General features: G+C 47.3%; 2 protein-coding genes across 5 annotated transcripts in view; both read right to left on the bottom strand.

Moving 5' to 3' along the window:
- The window catches only part of EHMT1 (euchromatic histone lysine methyltransferase 1), a 460,745-nt gene that overhangs the window by 114,410 nt on the left and 327,487 nt on the right, over window positions 1–18,848 (bottom strand). The window lies entirely within an intron of this gene.
- CACNA1B (calcium voltage-gated channel subunit alpha1 B) overlaps window positions 1–18,848 on the bottom strand; it is a 292,116-nt gene that overhangs the window by 86,202 nt on the left and 187,066 nt on the right. For all 4 annotated transcript variants that reach the window (XM_079324218.1, XM_079324217.1, XM_079324216.1 and 1 more), the window contains 3 exons: window positions 15,908–16,025; window positions 9,514–9,581; window positions 3,337–3,443 (listed from right to left, as the gene is read on the bottom strand). In XM_079324218.1, coding sequence (XP_079180344.1) covers window positions 3,337–3,443; window positions 9,514–9,581; window positions 15,908–16,025 — 293 coding nt within the window. The remainder of the gene's footprint in view (window positions 1–3,336; window positions 3,444–9,513; window positions 9,582–15,907; window positions 16,026–18,848) is intronic.

Genomic DNA, 18,848 nt, shown 5'->3' on the forward strand with positions numbered 1-18,848 from the left:
AGCTCCAAACCAAGGCACCAGCCTTGCTTCTCACCCTGAGAAGCCACTGAATAAAAAAGGCCCTTCCAGGATAGAGTTCAGCAGGTGAAAAAGGAACTGTGGTCAGACAAATCTGTTCAGGTGAATCCCTTTGGTGGAGGAGAAGGTTTCTGGGAGCTCCAAACCAAGTGCAGGATGCTGAGAGGCAGATCAAGATAAATGATTCCTCCCCAGCACTGCAATGAGCTGTTATTAAAGGTGTCCATCAATCACAAACCAATTCCATCCAGCTTCCAATTCCAGGTGGGGAGGTGAAGGTGCCTCTTCAGGGCCTCTGAGCAGGCTGGAACCCTGAACAACCAGCTCCTTATGCTTAGGAAATGATGTTTAGTCACCAACACGATAAATGGAGCTCAGAGCAGAGCAGGGGGGACAAGGGGACAATTCCAAGGCACTGATTGTGTAAATTTTATGGAGCTTGGTTAAGAGGGGAGGCTAGGGCAGGAGAACTGGGTGATTAAATGATTCCTTGGATCTGGCTGCAACTGTGATCTATTACCTCAAGGAATTAAAAAAACCCCCAAACCTCTTAAGTCAGAGAGTGCAAAGCAATTCCTCTTCAGGCACAGCTCAGCCTGTTCTGGCACAGGAAAATGCCAGAGGTGGAGGATCCATCAGCGTGGGGAGGGCTGAAGGAGGTTTAGGGGGAGCTACACTCAGAGCAGGACTGACAAGGGAAAGGAAGAAAACACAAAAAATGTGTCTTTTCACCAGGTTCAGCCCAGGGACAGCTTTGTCACCTCTGGGGAAGGTGGCCAAGCCCTGGGAACATGAACATTGTGATGAAGGAAATGCACATTGTGGTGTTCTCTGCCACCACCCTGTTTGGATTGATGCAGGCAAGGAAAATATCAATGTTTTCAGAATATTGATCTGTGCCACCAATGCCAGCTGCTGTTACAGAAATCCATTTTCATGTTGGGAAAATAGTATTAAACTATAAAACTAAAAAACAAAATATTCCTGAGAGGAAAGTACAAATATAAATTGATTGGGTAGAGCCACCTGTGCAGGAGCTCAATCCCAGTTTTCCTGGGCTTTGCTCACTGAATCCTTCTTTGTGCCTGAGTTTTACAGGATCTGGTTTCTGCTGATATTTCCATTTGCCAAAAAATCCCATTTTTAAGAACACCCAGCACTTTTGGCATGTCCAGCTCTGGATCTGATCTGCCAGGACTTGCCATGGCATCTGCTCCACCCTCAGAGCACCGTGGGGATTAAGAGCAGGAGAAATGAAGTGTTGGGGTGGATTTGGGTGCCAAAAGGTCCCTAAATCAGCCCTGCTGCATTGGAGAGAGATATCCAAGAGATGGAGGCTGTGAACCTCCCCATATCCAGGATTTTTGATCTGCAAACCACCCCTTATCAAGAATTTAGGGGTGAAAACCACCCCTTATCCAGGATTTAGGGGCTGCAAACCACCCCTTATCCAGAATTTAGGGCTTCAAATCACCCCTTATCCAGAATTTAGGGGCTGCAAACCACCCCTTATCCAGAATTTAGGGGGTGCAAATCACTCCTTATCCAGAATTTAGGGGGTGCAAACCACCCTTTATCCAGAATTTAGGGGCTGCAAACCACCCCTTATCCAGAATTTAGGGGGTGCAAATCACTCCTTATCCAGGATTTTTGAGCTGCAAACCTCCCTTTATCCAGAATTAGGGGCTGCAAACCATTCCAATCCAGGATTTAGGGCTTCAAATCACCCCTTATCCAGAATTTAGGGGGTGCAAACCACCTCTTATCCAAGATTTAGGGGCTGCAGAACACCCCTGATCCAGGGGCAAAATTAAAATTTGAGGCAAAATAAGCAAAAATCCACAGTTTTGTCCTCACTTTGAATTGTTGTCACAAAACTTTCATTGCGCTTTTGAAAACCTGGTGAAAAACCACAGGAAAAGGTGATTTTAAGCAATTTCAACCTTAGCTCCATGGAAATGTGTTGGTTTTTTTCTGCTGATTTCTAAGAAATCTTCCCATGTAAAATGCTTTGATTAAAACAGAAGCAAATAAGCACCATCATCATCTTGCATTTTAAAATACCAGAACCAAAAAATTCATCAAAGACCAGGAGCAATTATCCTCATTTGACTTCTTTTCAAGGCTGGCCAGAAAATAATAGTAAGGAAAAAATGGTATTTAAAACTATCAAACAGCCAGAGCATAAATAGGAACTGATTACAGCAGTAATGACAAAATAAAATGGTAAGAAGAATAAAACAGGCAAATTAATAATATTCTTTTCCTTCACATGTAACAAACTGGCTCCACTTGGCCTTTTGTCTTTGCTAAAGTGGATTAAACTCCCAGTAAAAAGAGATTTCCACTGAAGGAATCCGGCTGCAGTTCAGTTTGTTTTTTTTTTTTCCAATAAAATTGAGCAGGAAATTTCTTTTTTTTTTTTTTTTTTTTTTTTTTTTAATGCTTGAGCTTCTCCAGCCCTTGGAGGTCTCCTTGTAAAAGAGGCCTGGAAAACATCAGCAGCTCCCAGTAAAATGCAGGAACAAACTTTTTGGTGCTGATGCTGAAATTCCAGAAGAGTTCAAGGAATCTTTTCAGGAAATTCTTGAAGGGTGTTCCAGAACAGAATCATGGAATGGTTGGGATTGGAAGACCTTAAATCCCACCCCATTCCAAGCTCTGCAGGGACACAATCCACTAGCCCAGGCTGCTCCAAGTCCATCCAACACTTGGATATTTCCAGGAATGTCTCAAACACAGGAACCTGAACAAATATTTCCACCTCATTTTTGCACCCCTGGAATCCAGGAAAAGTTGGGCCCAAGGCAAAGCCTTCCAAGGGTTTTGGTACCACAGAGCTTGTGCTTGTCCTCATCAAACATCTGAGAATTCCAGATGGATGTTCCCACCTCCAAACCAGTTCATTTCATTGCACCCAGCTCTTTCAAACAGCAAGGAAAGGGAATTCAAGAACATTTTCCAGCTATTAAAGAGGATGCCTCTGCATTGAATTATCAAGATCATTTTAAAATAGTTATTTCTGTGCACACACACTCCTCATTAAAAATCCAAAGTGGGATGTTAACACTTCACCTGGTGAAATCTATCCTGGGACAGCTTATAAAAAAAATCTTCCAAAAATATAATTATTCAAAAGTGAGGCATTACAATGAGAACCAAACTGAAAGAAATCCTTAATTAAACTCCTAATTAAGTGCTCAGCACTGATATATTTGGTGCAGGAGGGCTCCCAGTCCCCAGGGGATGCTCCAGCTGGACAGACACGCAGGGACACTGGAAAAGGGAATTTTCTCCCAAGGAATCAAAGGTGCTTACGCAGCTATGGAGATGTTGGCTGCTGACATGGGGCTCACTTCAGCCACTTCCTTGGCTTTCTGCAGGGCCAGCTTCTGGTTGGTGGCTTCCTCCATCTCCTCCTCGTCCTGGGGCACAAAAACAAGAGAAATCCAGGAATAAATAATGGAATAACAACCAGCAGAGCTCCCCAGGGGCTGGGTAGGGGTGGCTGTCACTGATGTGCTGCAAGGACGTAAGAATTTTAATTTAGGGCAGATTTTCCAGCAAGGAGCCTCAGGTTTGACACGAGGTGAGAAAGGCAAGGTTTGGTCAAGAGGGTTGTCTTAGCTTGCAATGCAGGATGTGCCAGAAGTGTGGATTCTGTCCCCATCTGTTAAACCAGGTGGGACAGTGACCCTGATCTCTGTGGAGATATCCTCTGCTAATGGGCCATCTTTAAACCAGCTGGACAATCATCTTTATCTTCCCACAGCCCATCCTCCCTCCAGGAGATATCTCCTGTTCATGGCCATTCAGTCCCAGTGCATGGCTGATAAAATTCCATCATCCCACTGGGAGATGCTCCAGCCAGGGCAGGAGCCAAGCCTTTCCTACCTAGATAAAAACTGAGATTTTGGACACCAAGGCACCTTCTTTCCACTGGATTCCAGAGGAAAACCAGACCTTTCCACATCATCCCTGGACCTTCAGAGGAAACTGCACCTTCTCCAGGAGCACTGCTCCAGCTGAACCACATCTGCCCCTGCAGGAGGATGCAGCCACCATTGAATGGGACTGTGCCACCACCCTGACTGACTGACTGTGTCAGCTTGGATTCTGACTCTGGCAGGGCTGGGATTGTTCTTTGTAATACTGTATTTCTATTTTAATTTTCCTAGTAAAGAAGTGCTGTTCCTAATTCCCCAATCTTTGCTTGAGAGCCCCTTAATTTCAAAATTATAATAATTTAGAGGGAGGGGATTTACATTCTCTATTTCAAGAGAGGCTCCTGCCTCCCTTAGCAGACACCTGTCCTTCAAACCAAGACAAGGGTTTTTTACACAAATATTCTTGACTGTCCTGTGTCTCCTCTCACAGCACTGGAGAGAGACACTCTGAGGGAGCAGGGAGAGCCCTGAGCAGGAATGGGACACTTCCAGGTGGAATTGGCCATGGATCCCAGAACTGTGTGTGCAACAACCCTCAGCAGCCAAAGTGCTGCCTGAAACACATGGACAGGCTCCTAAAGCCTTCCTGACCTCCTGCCAAGGGCACCTTTCTGAGACAATCATAGTAAACGATGGATTTGGGACTGGTCCTGCTCCCATCAGTTATCCACACCCATCTCAGATCCATGAGGGACCCAGAAAACAAAAAATGAACCATATTAAATGTAGTTTATAGAGCAAAGTTCTGTTCCTGCTTCCTGCATATCCCTGATCATGAGGATTTTTAACCTCTGGTGGCACAGGAGTGCCTGAAGGTTGTAACTGGGATTTCTCTCTTCCTACCCAGCATGAAAAGCACTACTAAAACTCAAAAATAAGGATCTTATTAAAAAAAAAAAAAACAAAAACCAAAAACAAAACAAAACAAAAAGTTTAAAAATTCAAAATTTAAAGATTTTAAACATTGAAGTGAGAGCAAAACCCAAAGAAACAGCCTGACTGCCCTTCAATGGTCACCAAGGGTCAACTTTCCTGGAATTTTTTGACTAAAATAAAGTGAAATCATGGCAGGGTAAGCACAGAGCTCTGGTAGCAACACCAGCATCTCACAAATTCAAGGAAAACCACACTGAGAGGAGTCACAGACTCTTCTGTCAAACTTTATGGAATGCCACAGGTCTGCTCTGCTCTCCCAGGGTGATGCTGGAGGAGTCATGATTAAAATAATGAGAGCAGACAGATCTCCAGCTTTGGAAGAGGAAATTATAGAGATTTATCCACCCTGAATGCCATCTGCATAAACAGCTCCTCGCTCTGCCTTTGGTGCTGTTTGCTTCAACTGAACTCATTTGGAAACTGTTTTTCAGAAGGGAAAAAAAAAGATGGAAACTCAATTTTAAAAATCGTTACCATATAAGTTTCTTCTTTTTTCTTCCCCTTTGCAAATATTTGCAAGTCTATAACCATGCCTGAACAAAAGACCTGCTGAGCAATTATACAAAGTCAATATTGCTCAGCTGCCAAATTCCAGTGAATTTATCAAAGCTTTGGGAGCTCGTTGCAAATCAAGGGTGTTTAATCCTGGCCCAGCTCAGCCCCAGGTACCTGCCCTGTCACCCTGGTGGGGTGGGAGAACAGCAGAGCAACCATGAATTGGGGTAAATTCAGTTTATTTGGGAAAGAAAAAGCCATGGAGGCAAACAGAGAAAGGAATTAATTCCACATTTCCCATCCCAGGTTTTGCCATCCCCAGGACAGCAGAGCTCCCTCTGTGGAACAGGACTGGGACAGACAGATGTTGTCACTCTGGAATATCCCTGGGCCCAGTTGTGTGTCCCTAAATCCTTGTGCCTCCCATTTTCCTCCCTGGACTCTGTGGGGTTGCTGCTGAGCAACAACAAAACATCCTAGAGTGGTTTTAGCACAAATCCTTGTTTTCCACACAAATCCCACCTCAGCTCCTGTGAGTGACATTAACTGTTCCCATCCCAATCCAGCAGAAATGTTATCCTCAGGACACAGGTTTTAAAATGAACAAGACCCCAATATAAAAAAAAAAAAAATCTTTCAGGTTTTCCTTTCATCCTCCAGGTATATTCAAGTTATTTCTTCCTTTGAGGGATCTCCAGCAGCCTGCAAACCAAAGGCTGCTGATTTTTCTTTCTCTGCCCCTAAAGCACCAGGTGCAGGTTTTAAAACCTTTTTAAAATTTGTGGCTTCTGCTCCATTCTCCCGGGGGCCTCTGTAATTCTGCTGGATTTGACATCCTGAAGGAGCAGCAAAAACAGCTGCTCCTCCCTCACAACGAGCCCAGTCCCCAGCAGATGTTTGCTTTATAATACCTCTGCAGCTCCTTCCATGCAGATATTGCAGATGACTCCAAAAATTAATTAATTTTTTACCTGCTATTTAAAATTCCAGCTCACACTGTCACCCCCATTTCACAGGGGCAGGTGCAGATGAAGCTCTTGCCCATAAGGACATCCCTGCTTCATGTCCCTTTCTGTTTTCTAGAGCTCTAAATCTTAATTTAAATCCATTTCTCACAGGGTAAAGCCCAGTTTTGGTGCCACCCATCATGATGTGCATCATTAACACTGAATTTTCTTTAATACATTCAGCCAGTTGAACCCTTTTCCATAGGGGATGAGAAGGAGGGGGAATTATGAATGCTCAGCTCTTGGTTTGGCCACTTCCTTCAGTCCAGAATTTCTGGGCATTCCTCAAGAATTTGATACAAATTTATATTAAATCCCCACAACCCTCATATGTATTTTTATCCTGCTTTTTCAGAGATCACTGGCAGTGGACAGAGATGAGAAAACACGTCCTGCTTGAAGATATTTAGGAAAATAAACTCTCAGTTGTAGTGGTTGTATAGTCCAGTTTAATGAGGATGAAGCAGGAGCTGCTTGATGTCACCAGAGGCATTCTGGATGATCAGCAGAGAGACTGAAAAGCAAATTTTGGGGCAATTGTAGATTCTACTCTGAGCAAGTGAACAGGAAGAAAAATCTGTCAATATTTTGAAAAAAAGAAAAAAACAAAACCTAAAGGGATTCAGGAGAGTTCTCAGGAATCACTAAAAATTGGGTTGGCAGAGTTTGAGTCAGTGCAAGGCCAGAACAGGAAGAGCAGGAGAGGGACCTGGGAGCAGATTTTTTATAGATTGAAAACAAATTCTTTACTTTTTTCCCCAAAAAATGAGTCATTCCTAAGCACTGGTGAGTTCTGTAACAGCCACGGGATGATCAAGCTGCAGTTAAATATAGTCCCAGCTCTAAGAACTTCTCTTACAGGTCACAAAACCCAGAAATGGTCAAAATGCCACCAAAAAAAAAAAAAATCCAAATTAGCATCCAGAAGTGGGGAAAGTTGAAATGTTCCAGTCCTGAGGCAGGAAAGTTTTCTGTCTTCCCTAAACAGAGGCAATTTCAATTGCTCCTGGTTCTCCCACATTAAATTCAGCACTGATCTAAATTAATTTCCCAGAATAAATGTCAGGAAAGTCTCCTGGGACCAACTGACTCCTGAGTAACTTCCTTGTATCTCTGGGCCATTTTTGGGGTTTGCATGATCATATTCACTCAGCAGGAAATCCCTCATTCTCCAGGTATGTGTCTAATTGAATTTTAGCTTTTTCCTCTTCTTTTGAAAGCCCCAGTGATTTGGGGGGAGATCATAAATAAAATTAAACTAAAAAAAAATCCCCAAGAGAGTTTCTGGAGAAGCTTTATGATTTGGCACTGCTGCTGAATCCATCAATATTTAATTAGACTTTATAAACATCCCCAAAGTCAGGTTTCTAACCCACCCTGTCAGCTGCTGAAATATTCACAAGGAAGCACTTAAAGGATTAAGAAAAAAGGAGGATGAGCTTCATTATCCAAGAATTGTGCTGGGCCTCATCCCCCCTCTTAGCACATGCAAGGGATGCCCATAAATCTGGGAGGATCTTTGCCTCCAGGCTGGAGATTTCTGTGAGCACACAAACAGCTGAGCTGCTGAAAGGGAAAAAAAATCCCATAAAAAAAAATAATAAAGCTCCAAAAACAACAGAGAGCCATTAAATACAACCTTGAGTAGCATTTTAAGGGAGGAAGGATACAGAACATGGAATTGGAACATTTATTTTTCACTTGGGAGCTGTTTGGAGGGTTTGTTGGGGAACAGCTCCAGAGAAGATGGGAGCTGGAGCTAGTCCTGCAGGAAAAGGGGAGATGGCAAAAAGCAGCTCAGCTTCAACAGGGATGGGTTTGGATGAGAACATTTGGCTGGTTTGGTCTTCAGCAGCTGGAGGAGGGTGGGAAACTTGGGGAAATCTCTGTGTGGGGATCCAGAGAGCCAAAAATGTTGGAAAAGACTGAGTGCCAGATCCACCCCCAAACCTCAGCACTATCCCTGAGTACATCTCTGTGCTTTCTGAACAATTCCATGGAAAGGTTTGGGGTGGAGGGGCCTCACAGCCCATCCAGTGCCACCCCTGCCATGGCAGGGACCCCTCCCACTGTCCCAGGCTGCTCCAGCCCCATCCAGCCTGGCCTAGGACACTGCCAGGGGCAGGAATTGCTGCACCTTCCCTTAAACACAAAAACCACCCTTGCCTCTGCTGCCACAGCATGTGGGCAGAGAGCTCTGCCACTGGCAGTAAAGAAATTCAATTTATAAACAACAACCACCCCAACAGGGACACTGCTGCCTTTGCCCCCAGCAGGTGACTGGTGCTGATGGCAGCAGCACAGAATGGGTGAGAAAAGCTAAAAATGTACAAAAATTCCTTCATTCTCTTCATTAATGCACTTGAGTACACCAAGAAATCAAATCTGTAAAACCCAATTACCAAGTGCAACACTCACAATCCTCCCTGCACAGCCCTGGGGCTGAGCTGCTCTCCCTGGGGATGCTCCAGTGTAAACATTCTCCAGTGGGGATTCTCCAGCAGAAATCTGTGCCCACACCAGCAAAGCCACATCAGTGTCATTGCCACCCCCTGCCAGGACCTGCCTTTCTGCCTCTGATTCCTCTTACACCTGGGGAGAGGCAGGAATATTCCAGCATCTCCTCTGAGTGCTCACAACAGCCTCTGCAAATTGTTTTGCCTGGAGGTGATTGGAAAATTTTAATTCTTTAATCCATCACCAACCTCAGCAAAGTAAGTGACACAAAATATGAGACCAAACTGAACACAAAACATTCCCTGCAATGTGAAATTAAGAAGCCTGAAGGTGAATAAGCCTCTTTGCAGTGCAAACTGGTCACCAGAGGTGCAAAAGCACCTGAAATTTGCTCCTGTCTGAGCTTCCAATCAGCCAAAAAACCCGTTAATTGCTTCTCCTCCTCTCCTGGAACAGAAAATGTGAGATGAGCAATGCCCACTGTGGAATAAACCAAACATTAAATATTCACTGCAACCTGAAATAAAGCAAGCTGAAGGGGAATAAACCTCCAGGTGCCTCTCTGCAGTGCAAAGCAGTGTCCAGAGGTGAGCAGGGCTCCAGGGACACCTCAGGGTGTCCCCACCCTTGGAACACAGCAAGGTGCCTCCTACCTTGGTCAGCTCCTGGGCGTTGGCCAGGTTGTCCACAGCGATGGCCAGGAAGACGTTCAGGAGAGTATCTGTGGCAGCAGCTCAGGAAAAACCCTTCACACAGCACAGACAGCAAATATTCCTTTCCTGCTGCCCCTGGTGATTCATGGATTGGTGCTGGAAGCTGTGCCACCATTCCCAGCCCAGCAGGAATGTGTATTTGTGTGGAAAGGGGACAGGGCCAGAGGGGCTTCACCCCATCACAGGGGCAGGGTGGGACCTCCTGCTGCTCCCAGAGCCACCACAGCCCCTGGTTTTCCAGCCCAGAAATGCAGATTTCACCTCATTCTTCCCCTCTTGTTTTAAAGGACAACCAGTGGAGCTGCAGGAAATTGGTCATTTTAAGCAAACATTTACATTTTTATACACACAGAGCTGTACAAAGTCATGGAGTGAACAGAAAAATGAATCTCAGGTCATTGCTGCTGGGAGGGAATGATCCTGGGTTATCCCTCTGGAGTCAGGATGGCACCCCAGAACCAGGGCAGCACACCCAGCCCCATTAATGAGCCCTGCTGATAAAACAGCCCCTAAGCCCAGCCCAGAGCCCAGCTAAGCCAGGGCAGTGCCCACACCAGCCCAGGCCTCTCAGCACAGAACTGCATTCCATCACTGAGACATCAGAATTATTTATTCCTATTTTACTTTCATTTTTCCACGTAATGATTTCATCTATTGCTGAGTTTATTGTTGTTATTCCAGCCTTGTGGCTGCAAAACAGCCCCAGAGCAGCCCTAAATCAGCTGCCTTTGCACAGGGAAGGGGGGCAAGCAGAGCAGAACCACTCTCCCAAGGAGAAAATGCACTTGGCTCTTGCACATCACCTGGGGACAGGAGAGTCACTCATTGCAGAGCTCTGTTTGCTCCTCCAGATAGGAATGTGCATGGGATGGTCCATAAACCCAGAGAAAGGACTGCAGGAAACAAATCCAGGTATTGGCAGTAGAATCCAGGAGAGCTGGAGAGAGATTAGGGACAAGGGATGGAGGGACAAGACACAGGGAATGGCTTTTCCAGGATTAGATGGGATATTGGGCAGGAATTGTTCCCTGGCAGGGTGGGCAGGGCTGGCACAGGGTGCCCAGAGCAGCTGTGGCTGCCCCTGGATCCCTGGCAGTGCCCAAGGCCAGGCTGGACACTGGGGCTGGAGCACCTGGGACAGTGGGAGGGGTCCCTGCCATGGCAGGGGTGGGATAGGATAAGATTTAAGGTCCCTTAAAATCCAAACCCTTCCAGTCTGGAAACACTTCCAACTTGGGAATAAATGTCTGAGCAATAAACCTGCCTCCCCTCCCCTGCCTCCCACACACACTGCAAGGGGCTCGTGTAGCACAGGCAGCTCCTGGAAATGGAATTAATTTATTTTTATCAGATCAGCCTGGCCTGATCCATTTCCCAGCAGACACAGTCTGGCAGACTTGGGTGTTTCTGCCCCAAGAAAGGTCCCTCAGTCCTCTCTGCAGAGCTGGGGGATTCCCAAATTTCTCCCAAGCTCCAGGCTCAGGCTCAGGCTGTGTAACCTGGATGAGGCAGTGCCTGGAGCCAGGAGTCACCTCCTGCCTGGCACCTGAGGGCCAGGGAAGGGCAGCATCCTCCAGGCAGTTCTGCTTTTCTTTTTAGGCTCCTCTGAAGTTTTGATTTTTTTTCTTTGGAGGGTTTTTTGTTTTTTTTTTTTTAATTTTTTTTTTATTTTTTATTGTCTCAACAGATGCCTCAATTTATCAATTAAGTGGATAACAGTGAACGCAGGCATGGTGTAATTTCCTGGAAAATGGGCCAAATCCTGTTGTTACTTTAATCATAAAACTTTCATTAAACCATTTCTGGTTCCACAGAGATTCTCTGGAAATGGAAATGTAACATGAGACACTTCCCACTTAGAAAAACAAACTTTTCCTTGCCATGATCTTTTGAAAAAGCAAATGGATTCAAATAACCAAGAAATGGATTCCACGAGCCAAGTGCAATGAGGAGCAGCAGAATCCAGCCCCACTCCAATCTTTCTTCCTCAGGAAAAGGAATAATCACAGAGCCCTGAGGAGAAACGAGTCCCTGAGGTTTAAAAAGAGCAGCTTTGGCCCAGCTGACCCCAAATCACCTACCCCAGTTCCCCAACAAGGTTTGATCCAGTGTCCCCAAACCCTTAAAAGTGACATCACCAAATGGGAAAGGTCCCAATGTGACAATAAAGCCCCTCTCAGCAGAAGAACCCAAAATCAGCACCCCAAAGGGCTCAGACTTTGATATAAGAAAACAAAATGAGTAAGAAAACAAACAGCAAAAAGTTCCACTTAGGAAATTAAGGCTCAGCACAGATGTGTGGGGAGGGATGGCAAAGCCTCACTTGACAAATGAACAAAAACCACATTGCAGGGAAAAAAAGAACATTTTGAAACTTTTAGGAGTGAGTTCTATAATGTAAAGGGAGATCTTTCAGAAATCCCAAGATATAGCAGTACAGTCACATTAATTTAATCAAATAATCAATTTATTGTAAATTAACCATCCATGCTGACCCTTCCAACTCAGGATATCCTGTGATTCAATGTTTTGAATCACTGTGAAGCTGATCACAACTCCCAGAGCTCTCTGTGGTGTTTGCTGGGCTCTGGAGGTGTCCCTGGGAAGATCCCCAAGATGCCTCACCCTGTACTCACCCATCCCTGCAGCATCATGGACATTGATCATTATTTTACCTCCTGCAGAGGATGCACTTTTCTGGCAAACTGAAGTTGATTTTCAGATGTTCCTGTTTATGTTTTGACAGCTCCTGCTAACTGAAATTCCTGCTCAGGGACAGAGCCCAGCATCCTCTTAGGGATAAATCCCTTGCTTTGCTTCCCTCTCAGCATCCAAAGCAAAGCTGCTGAACAGCCCTGACCTTCCTGAAATGCTGCTTCAGACATGTCCCTGGTTACAATGTAAGAATGTGCCCAAAAGTCTGGATTCTGTCACTATCTGTTCAACCAGCAGATCTTATCTCTGTGGAGATATCCTCTGCTAATGAGCCATCTTTAAACCAGCTGGGCAATCATCTTTATCTTCCCACAGCCCATCCTCCCTCCAGGAGATATCTCCTGTTCATGGCCATTCAGTCCCAGGGCATGACTGATAAAATTCCATCATCCCACTGGGAGATGCTCCAGCCAGGGCAGGAGCCAAGCCTTTCCTACCCAGAGAAAAACTGAGATTTGGAACACCAGAGCAGCCTTTCCCATTGGATTCCAGAGGACAAGAGCTACCAGACCTTTCTACAGGATCACTGCTTCAACAAGAGCACTCCACCTGGACTGCTGCCACCACCCTGACTAGCAGGGTGTCAGGTTCTGTTCTGACTCTGTCAGTGGTTTTTCTTTTTTACTATTGCATGTATTTTATTTTTTTACTCATTTTTCCTGTTAAATGGTATTTCTGACTTGGAGTCTCTCACTGGTTTTGCTTTCAAACCAGCACAAGACACCAGCATAGGCATTCCTGTTGGAATTCCCATGGGAAACACACATGGGGGAGATTTAACCCCTCATCCTCCCCCACCCCCAGTCTTCCCCCCAGTGTTTAGGGCCAGCAGGGCTGGGGGTGGTGCAGGAAGGCCTCCACAAGCTCCCCGTGAAAGGGTTGATGCTCCCAGACTAAATATCTGCCAAAACTACCCAGGCCAGGCCTCTGATTCTCCAACAGGGATGGAAATCTCCATAGGAATTCACAGATTTGTCTCAGGTTTATAGCTCTGATTATCTGGAGTACTGCAGAATCCCAGAATGGTTTGGTAAGACCTTAAAGCTGATCATGTTCCACCTCCCACTATCCCAAGGTGCTCCAAGCCTCATCCAGCCTGGCCTTGGATACTTCCAGGGATCCAGGGCAGCCACAGCTTCTCTTTAAAGCTGGAAAACTTCAAAAGTTGATGGAAAAACCTTCCAAGACATTCTAGAAGTTTTTCCTGAGTGTTGTTAGTCTTTATCAGCCGATTCTCCCCTCCATCTGTACTCACAGAGTACCAAACTCATCCCAACCTGCAGGACTCAGGGAGGATCAAAGAATCCCACCTGGCACATCCTTCTTCCTTCCTAAATGCCCCAGAGATGTCCCAAGGAGCTCAAGGAGCCACCAGCATGGAGCTGCAGGCATGGAAGAGGCACTGGAGATGCCTAGAGGAGCTCAGGAAAGCCACCCTTGGATCACCTCAGCAGCAGAAGGGAAAATGAGACAGCTGCACCTGCCAGGATGAGATTTAGGGAGAAGGTGTGTATGGTTTCCACTCTCCAAATCCCAAATCCATGGCAGGGGTAGCAATGCCCCCTTCTTGAACATCCCTTGCTCTTTCCCTGGTGATGAAAACCAAAGGACAGGGGAGAACTCCCCTCTGAATTCAAGGTGAGGAAGGAATGAATGCCCTGTTCCTCAAAAGCACTGGATCGTAGCAGCTCAGAGGTGAAAAGTCCCTTCCTCAGCTGTGCTGTCAAGCCTGATTACAGCTTAATCTCATTTCCAAATGCCAAGCCCGGAGGATTTAGAGCTCTCCCTGCTCTCCACTGACCCAGTTTTCCAGAGCCTGGTGTCTCTGGAAGGGGCTGTGCTGGCTGCTGTGAGGAGATGTCTGAGCATTGCTGCCACGGCTCTGGGAACGGGATAAATCCCATGGAGACACTCGTGTGACAGGCACAGCTCCCACTGCCTTCCCTTCCCTTCCCCTCATCCCAAAGAAGAGAATTCCAGCAGAGCCAATGCTGTGCCATCCAGGGGCACCAATGTCACCACTGGCACCTTTTGTCACCTGCACTCCATCTGGAGCAACACATTTCTGCAGGAACTCTGTCTTTAGCCCCAGTATTGCCCCCAGTTCACCCCTTTCTTTCTCCTGTGTCTCCAGTCCAAAAAACACTCTCAGGAAAAGGGGAATTCTGGGACTGTAACCAGCAAGAAGGTCGGGAAATCCTCATGGGAGGCATCCTCATCCCACTCTGGGGTGTCCCCATCCTACTCTGGGGCACCCTCATCCCACTCTGGGGTGTCCCCATCCCACTCTGGACATCCTCATCCCACTCTGGACATCCTCATCCCACTCTGGGGTGTCCCCATCCCAGTCTGGGGTGTCCTCATCCCACTCTGGGATGTCCTCATCCCACTCTGGGGCGTCCTCATCCCACTTTGCCAAACAAACAAAACAGCCTCAGCTCTGCTACAATTCCCGGGTTTCCTGTTTTAGGGATGCTTCCTCTGGATCCACACAGCTTCTGGCTGCAGCTACAGAATCACAATCACAGAATCAATCACACAATCACAGAATTAATTAGGCTGGAAAAGCCCTTTGAGATCAACCTAGACCTGACACCACCTTGTCACCCAGAGCCACATCCAATCTTTTCTTAAACACCTCCAGGGGACTCCAAATGTCCCTTTGAATGCCCAACCATTCTTTCTGGGAAGAACTTCTCCCTAAAGCCCAGCCTAAACATCACCTGGTGCAGCTTAGGGCTGTGTCCTAACCTGTGACCAGTGATGCTGTAGCTGGCTGGTGTCACTCTGTGACAGTGCCACCACTGGGACAGGGACAGGGCCACCACAGCCCCTCTGCCCTCCTGCTCTCCTCTTCACACCCAGCTGCTCCAGCACAGAGCTGCTTTGCTTGTTTGTGTATCAAATGTAAAATGCACATAAAATACAAAATTACTCCTGCCCCAAATGCCATCCCAGTGTCACTCTGGGACACACCACCCCTTCCCCAGCACACACCCTGGGACACTGGGGGGATGAAAGCTCCCAGTTTCTTGTTACCCTCAAGAGATTTCCATCTGTTCTCAGAAGAACAAAACAGACATTTCATGTGCCAAGGCTTGGAACACTGAACACTCCCAGAACCTGAAACCCAAGATCCAGAATTCAATTTTAAGCATTATGTGGAGATGAGATAATTCAGGGATAATTTGGAGCATTTGGGACAGCACAGCTGGTTAAGGTGCCCTAGACAAAGGGACAAAAGAATGGATCCTCATCTCCACCATCATCTCTCATCTCCACCAAGCCCATCTCAATCCTCCCTTGACTAAAAACAAAGTTTTAGTGAAGATATTCAAGGTTCTGCTCTGACCTGCCCTCAGTTATGTTTCCCACAATTTAAATTACTCTTAATAAAACATTTTCAAGGTAAACCACAACAATTAAAATGGAATTTCTTTAAATTAAATTTAAAATTCTTACATTGCCCTAGCAAAAGCAACACCGAGTTGGACAACTCACCTTCAGTGCTCTCGGGAGCAAAGCCATGGCAATAATTTGGATTTTAAAGGATAAGGCTGGGAGAATTTAGGGAGAACTGGGGATTTGTGGCAAATTGTGGATATCTGTGGAAGGATACAGTTACCAAACAGGGTGAGGACGATGAAGTAGATGGAGGAGAACATCCCCGAGTGGACACCGCCCTGCGACTCGATCCCGTGGTACATCACAGCATTCCAGTCCTCCCCTGTCAGGATCTGCAGGGAGGGACAGACAGGGTCACCCACAGGAAAGCAGCTTGGGGAGAGCCAAGGAAAGCCACCCAGGAATGTCCCTGGGAAATGAGGAGCACGTGGGGGACACCAGGCACAGCATCACCAGGTGAGGGAGGGAGGGATTGTCCTGCTCTGCTCAGGGGAATTTTGGGTTTCTCAGTATGAGAGAACGATCTAAAGGTATGAGAGTGTCCAAAGGAAGGGCACAGGGATGGGGAAGGGTCTGGAGGGAGGAGCAGACTGGAGGCACTGGGATGCTCAGCTGGAGCAGACTGGGGGCACTGGGATGGCTCAGCTGGGGCAGACTGGGGGCACTGGGATGGCTCAGCTGGGGCAGACTGGGGGCACTGGGATGGCTCAGCTGGGGCAGACTGGGGGCAGAGCTCCCCGGGGCTGCAGCTCCTCCCCAGGGGCAGCTCTGGGCTCTGCTCTGGGACAGGGACAGGAGCCAGGGAATGGCTGGGGCTGGGCCAGGGCAGGCTCAGGCTGGAGCTCAGGGCAAGGCTCTTCCCTCCCCCAGAGGTGCTGGCACTGCCCAGGCTCAGGCTGGAGCTCAGGGCAAGGCTCTTCCTTCCCCCAGAGGTGCTGGCACTGCCCAGGCTCCCCAGGGAATGGGCACGGCCCCGAGGCTGCCAGAGCTCCAGGAGCGTTTGGACACCAGGGATGGACAGGCTGGGATTGTTGGGGTTGGACAGGGTGACCCTGCCCTGCCCCTCTGGGTCACTGCCCAGCTCAACCAGGGGCTGTCACACAGGTGGACGAAACAAAACCCATACTCTGACACTTCACTCCCAGTAAAATCTCTCTCCTGTCCCTTTCTAAGCCATACAGAGATCCCAGGTTTCCCCAGTCCCCCATCCCCAGGATAACCCTGAGCTCCCAGAGCAGTCCCTGAGGGGAGCTCTGCCAGTGCCAGCCCCTCTGCTGCCCTTCCTGCAGGCAGGGTTGGGTTTGCTGGGCTTTCCCAGCCCTCACTGTCCCCAGCAGAGGAGCTCTGTCACCTCCTGCCACCTCTGCTGTGCTCCTCAGGGCTGGGAGAGCATTCCTGCAGCTGGGAATGCCTGGGCATCATCCTGGGCACCACAGCCACTGCAGGGGCTGCACACCACGGGCTCCTCTTCATTTCCCCAGGCTTGACCCAGAGAGCCAGAAAGCCCCAAAAAATCCCTAAACAATAGCAAGAACCTCTGTGTGTGAGTGAGGACAGGGCAGGGACAGCTTGAGGGGGGACTCTGATCCTCCTTGTCCTTGAGCAGGGACAAGCACAGAGCTGCACCTCTGATTACTGACCAGGGCTAATTAACAAATACAGGAATAATGGGAAAGCTAATCAGTGTACAAGACTCCAACAAGCCTTGCCATGCCAAATGCTCATTTTGCAGCAGTCTGAATTGTCTGGGGTTCTTTTCTTCACCAAAACCTTGAACACAGCAACAATTCTGGGCACATCAGCACATCCTCTGCCTGCCCTGGCAGAGTCAAACAGTGACCACTTTTAGAGAATTAAAACACCAGGATGTGAAGATCCAACTCCTAAACAGAAAGTTGTCTTTGGGTTTAGTAAGTGAAAAAAAAAAAAAAAAAGGAAAAAAAAAAAAAGAAAAAAGCCCAAAGCCTGATGTGTTCTATAGTAATGGGGCTCCATGTGCACACAGGATGCTTGGAATGAGTGCAAATTCCAGCCAGCAAATTCCAGCCTGGCACTCAGCTGCTGAGAGAGGAAATTTCTGGCTGCAGGGATGGTGCTGATGACAGCACTGGGCTAAGAGTGAGTCTAGACACAAGGACATCCAGTACAGACACCAACTCCTCTCCCAAATTCACAATTCAGCTTCAAATAATTCCAAAATCAGGATTCAGACCCAACACTGCTGGAGCTACTCTGGATTTACATCACAGAATATGAAACAGGGCTTTGGGCTTTCAAATCTGTCACTCAATTATGCAGAGCATTGTCCACAAATGTGCATTCACAGAACTTCCATGAATTCACAACTGCTCCTGCTTTCTGGGAATAGCCAGAAAGGGATTTCTGATAACAGAAACATCCATGGAAAGGGCAACCACTGGGAACTTTTCTACTCCCAAGCAGAAAACCACGATTTGCAGGTATGACAAAGTCCAGCAGGGTCTGGGTTCAAAATCCAACCTTTGGATTATTTAGGAGTGGAACAAAAAGTCCAAGGGAAAAAAAGAGATGTTTTGTGGGTTTTTTGCAGAGAAATAAATAATCTAAACTATGCAGCATGCCTGGGCAAGCTGAGGATGCTCCCTGGAAGGAGGAGCTGGTGTCCTTCCCACATCACCCATCAGCTGCATTAAGTCATTAGGGAGCAGCCTGGAGGATCCAGGATCTGCTGGCTCTGTCCTCAGGCAGTTAATGAAATTCCCTCTGCTCCTGAGGTCTGTTCAGGGATGCTGTAAGGAATTCTTGCTGAGGAGAGGGAAGGACAGCACTGCAGAGGGAGAGGCAACAAGGACTTGGGAGCAAGGGGAAGCCTTTTGTTATTCCCTGGGCTCCAAACTACCTCAAATGAACATTTTGAGTGCATCCCACTGTTTAATACTGAGGAGCCACCAGGTGATGGAATAAAGCAGCTGTCAAGAGCTGCTGTGAAATGTTAATGGAAAAATAGCAGGGTAGGGGTGGGAGAGGAGCAGGATTAGGATTGTGCTGCCTGCAGGGACAGGGAGGTGCCTGGGGAAGGCTGAAGGCCATCAGCTCCATGGCATTGCCACAGGCAGGGCAGAGCTCTGCTGCCAGCCTGCCACTGCCACCCCTCATTTCCAGCCCACCCCAGCCTG

Source organism: Erithacus rubecula, assembly GCF_903797595.1.
Source record: "Erithacus rubecula genome assembly, chromosome: 21".
In the NCBI taxonomy this organism is placed as follows: Eukaryota; Metazoa; Chordata; class Aves; order Passeriformes; family Muscicapidae; genus Erithacus; species Erithacus rubecula.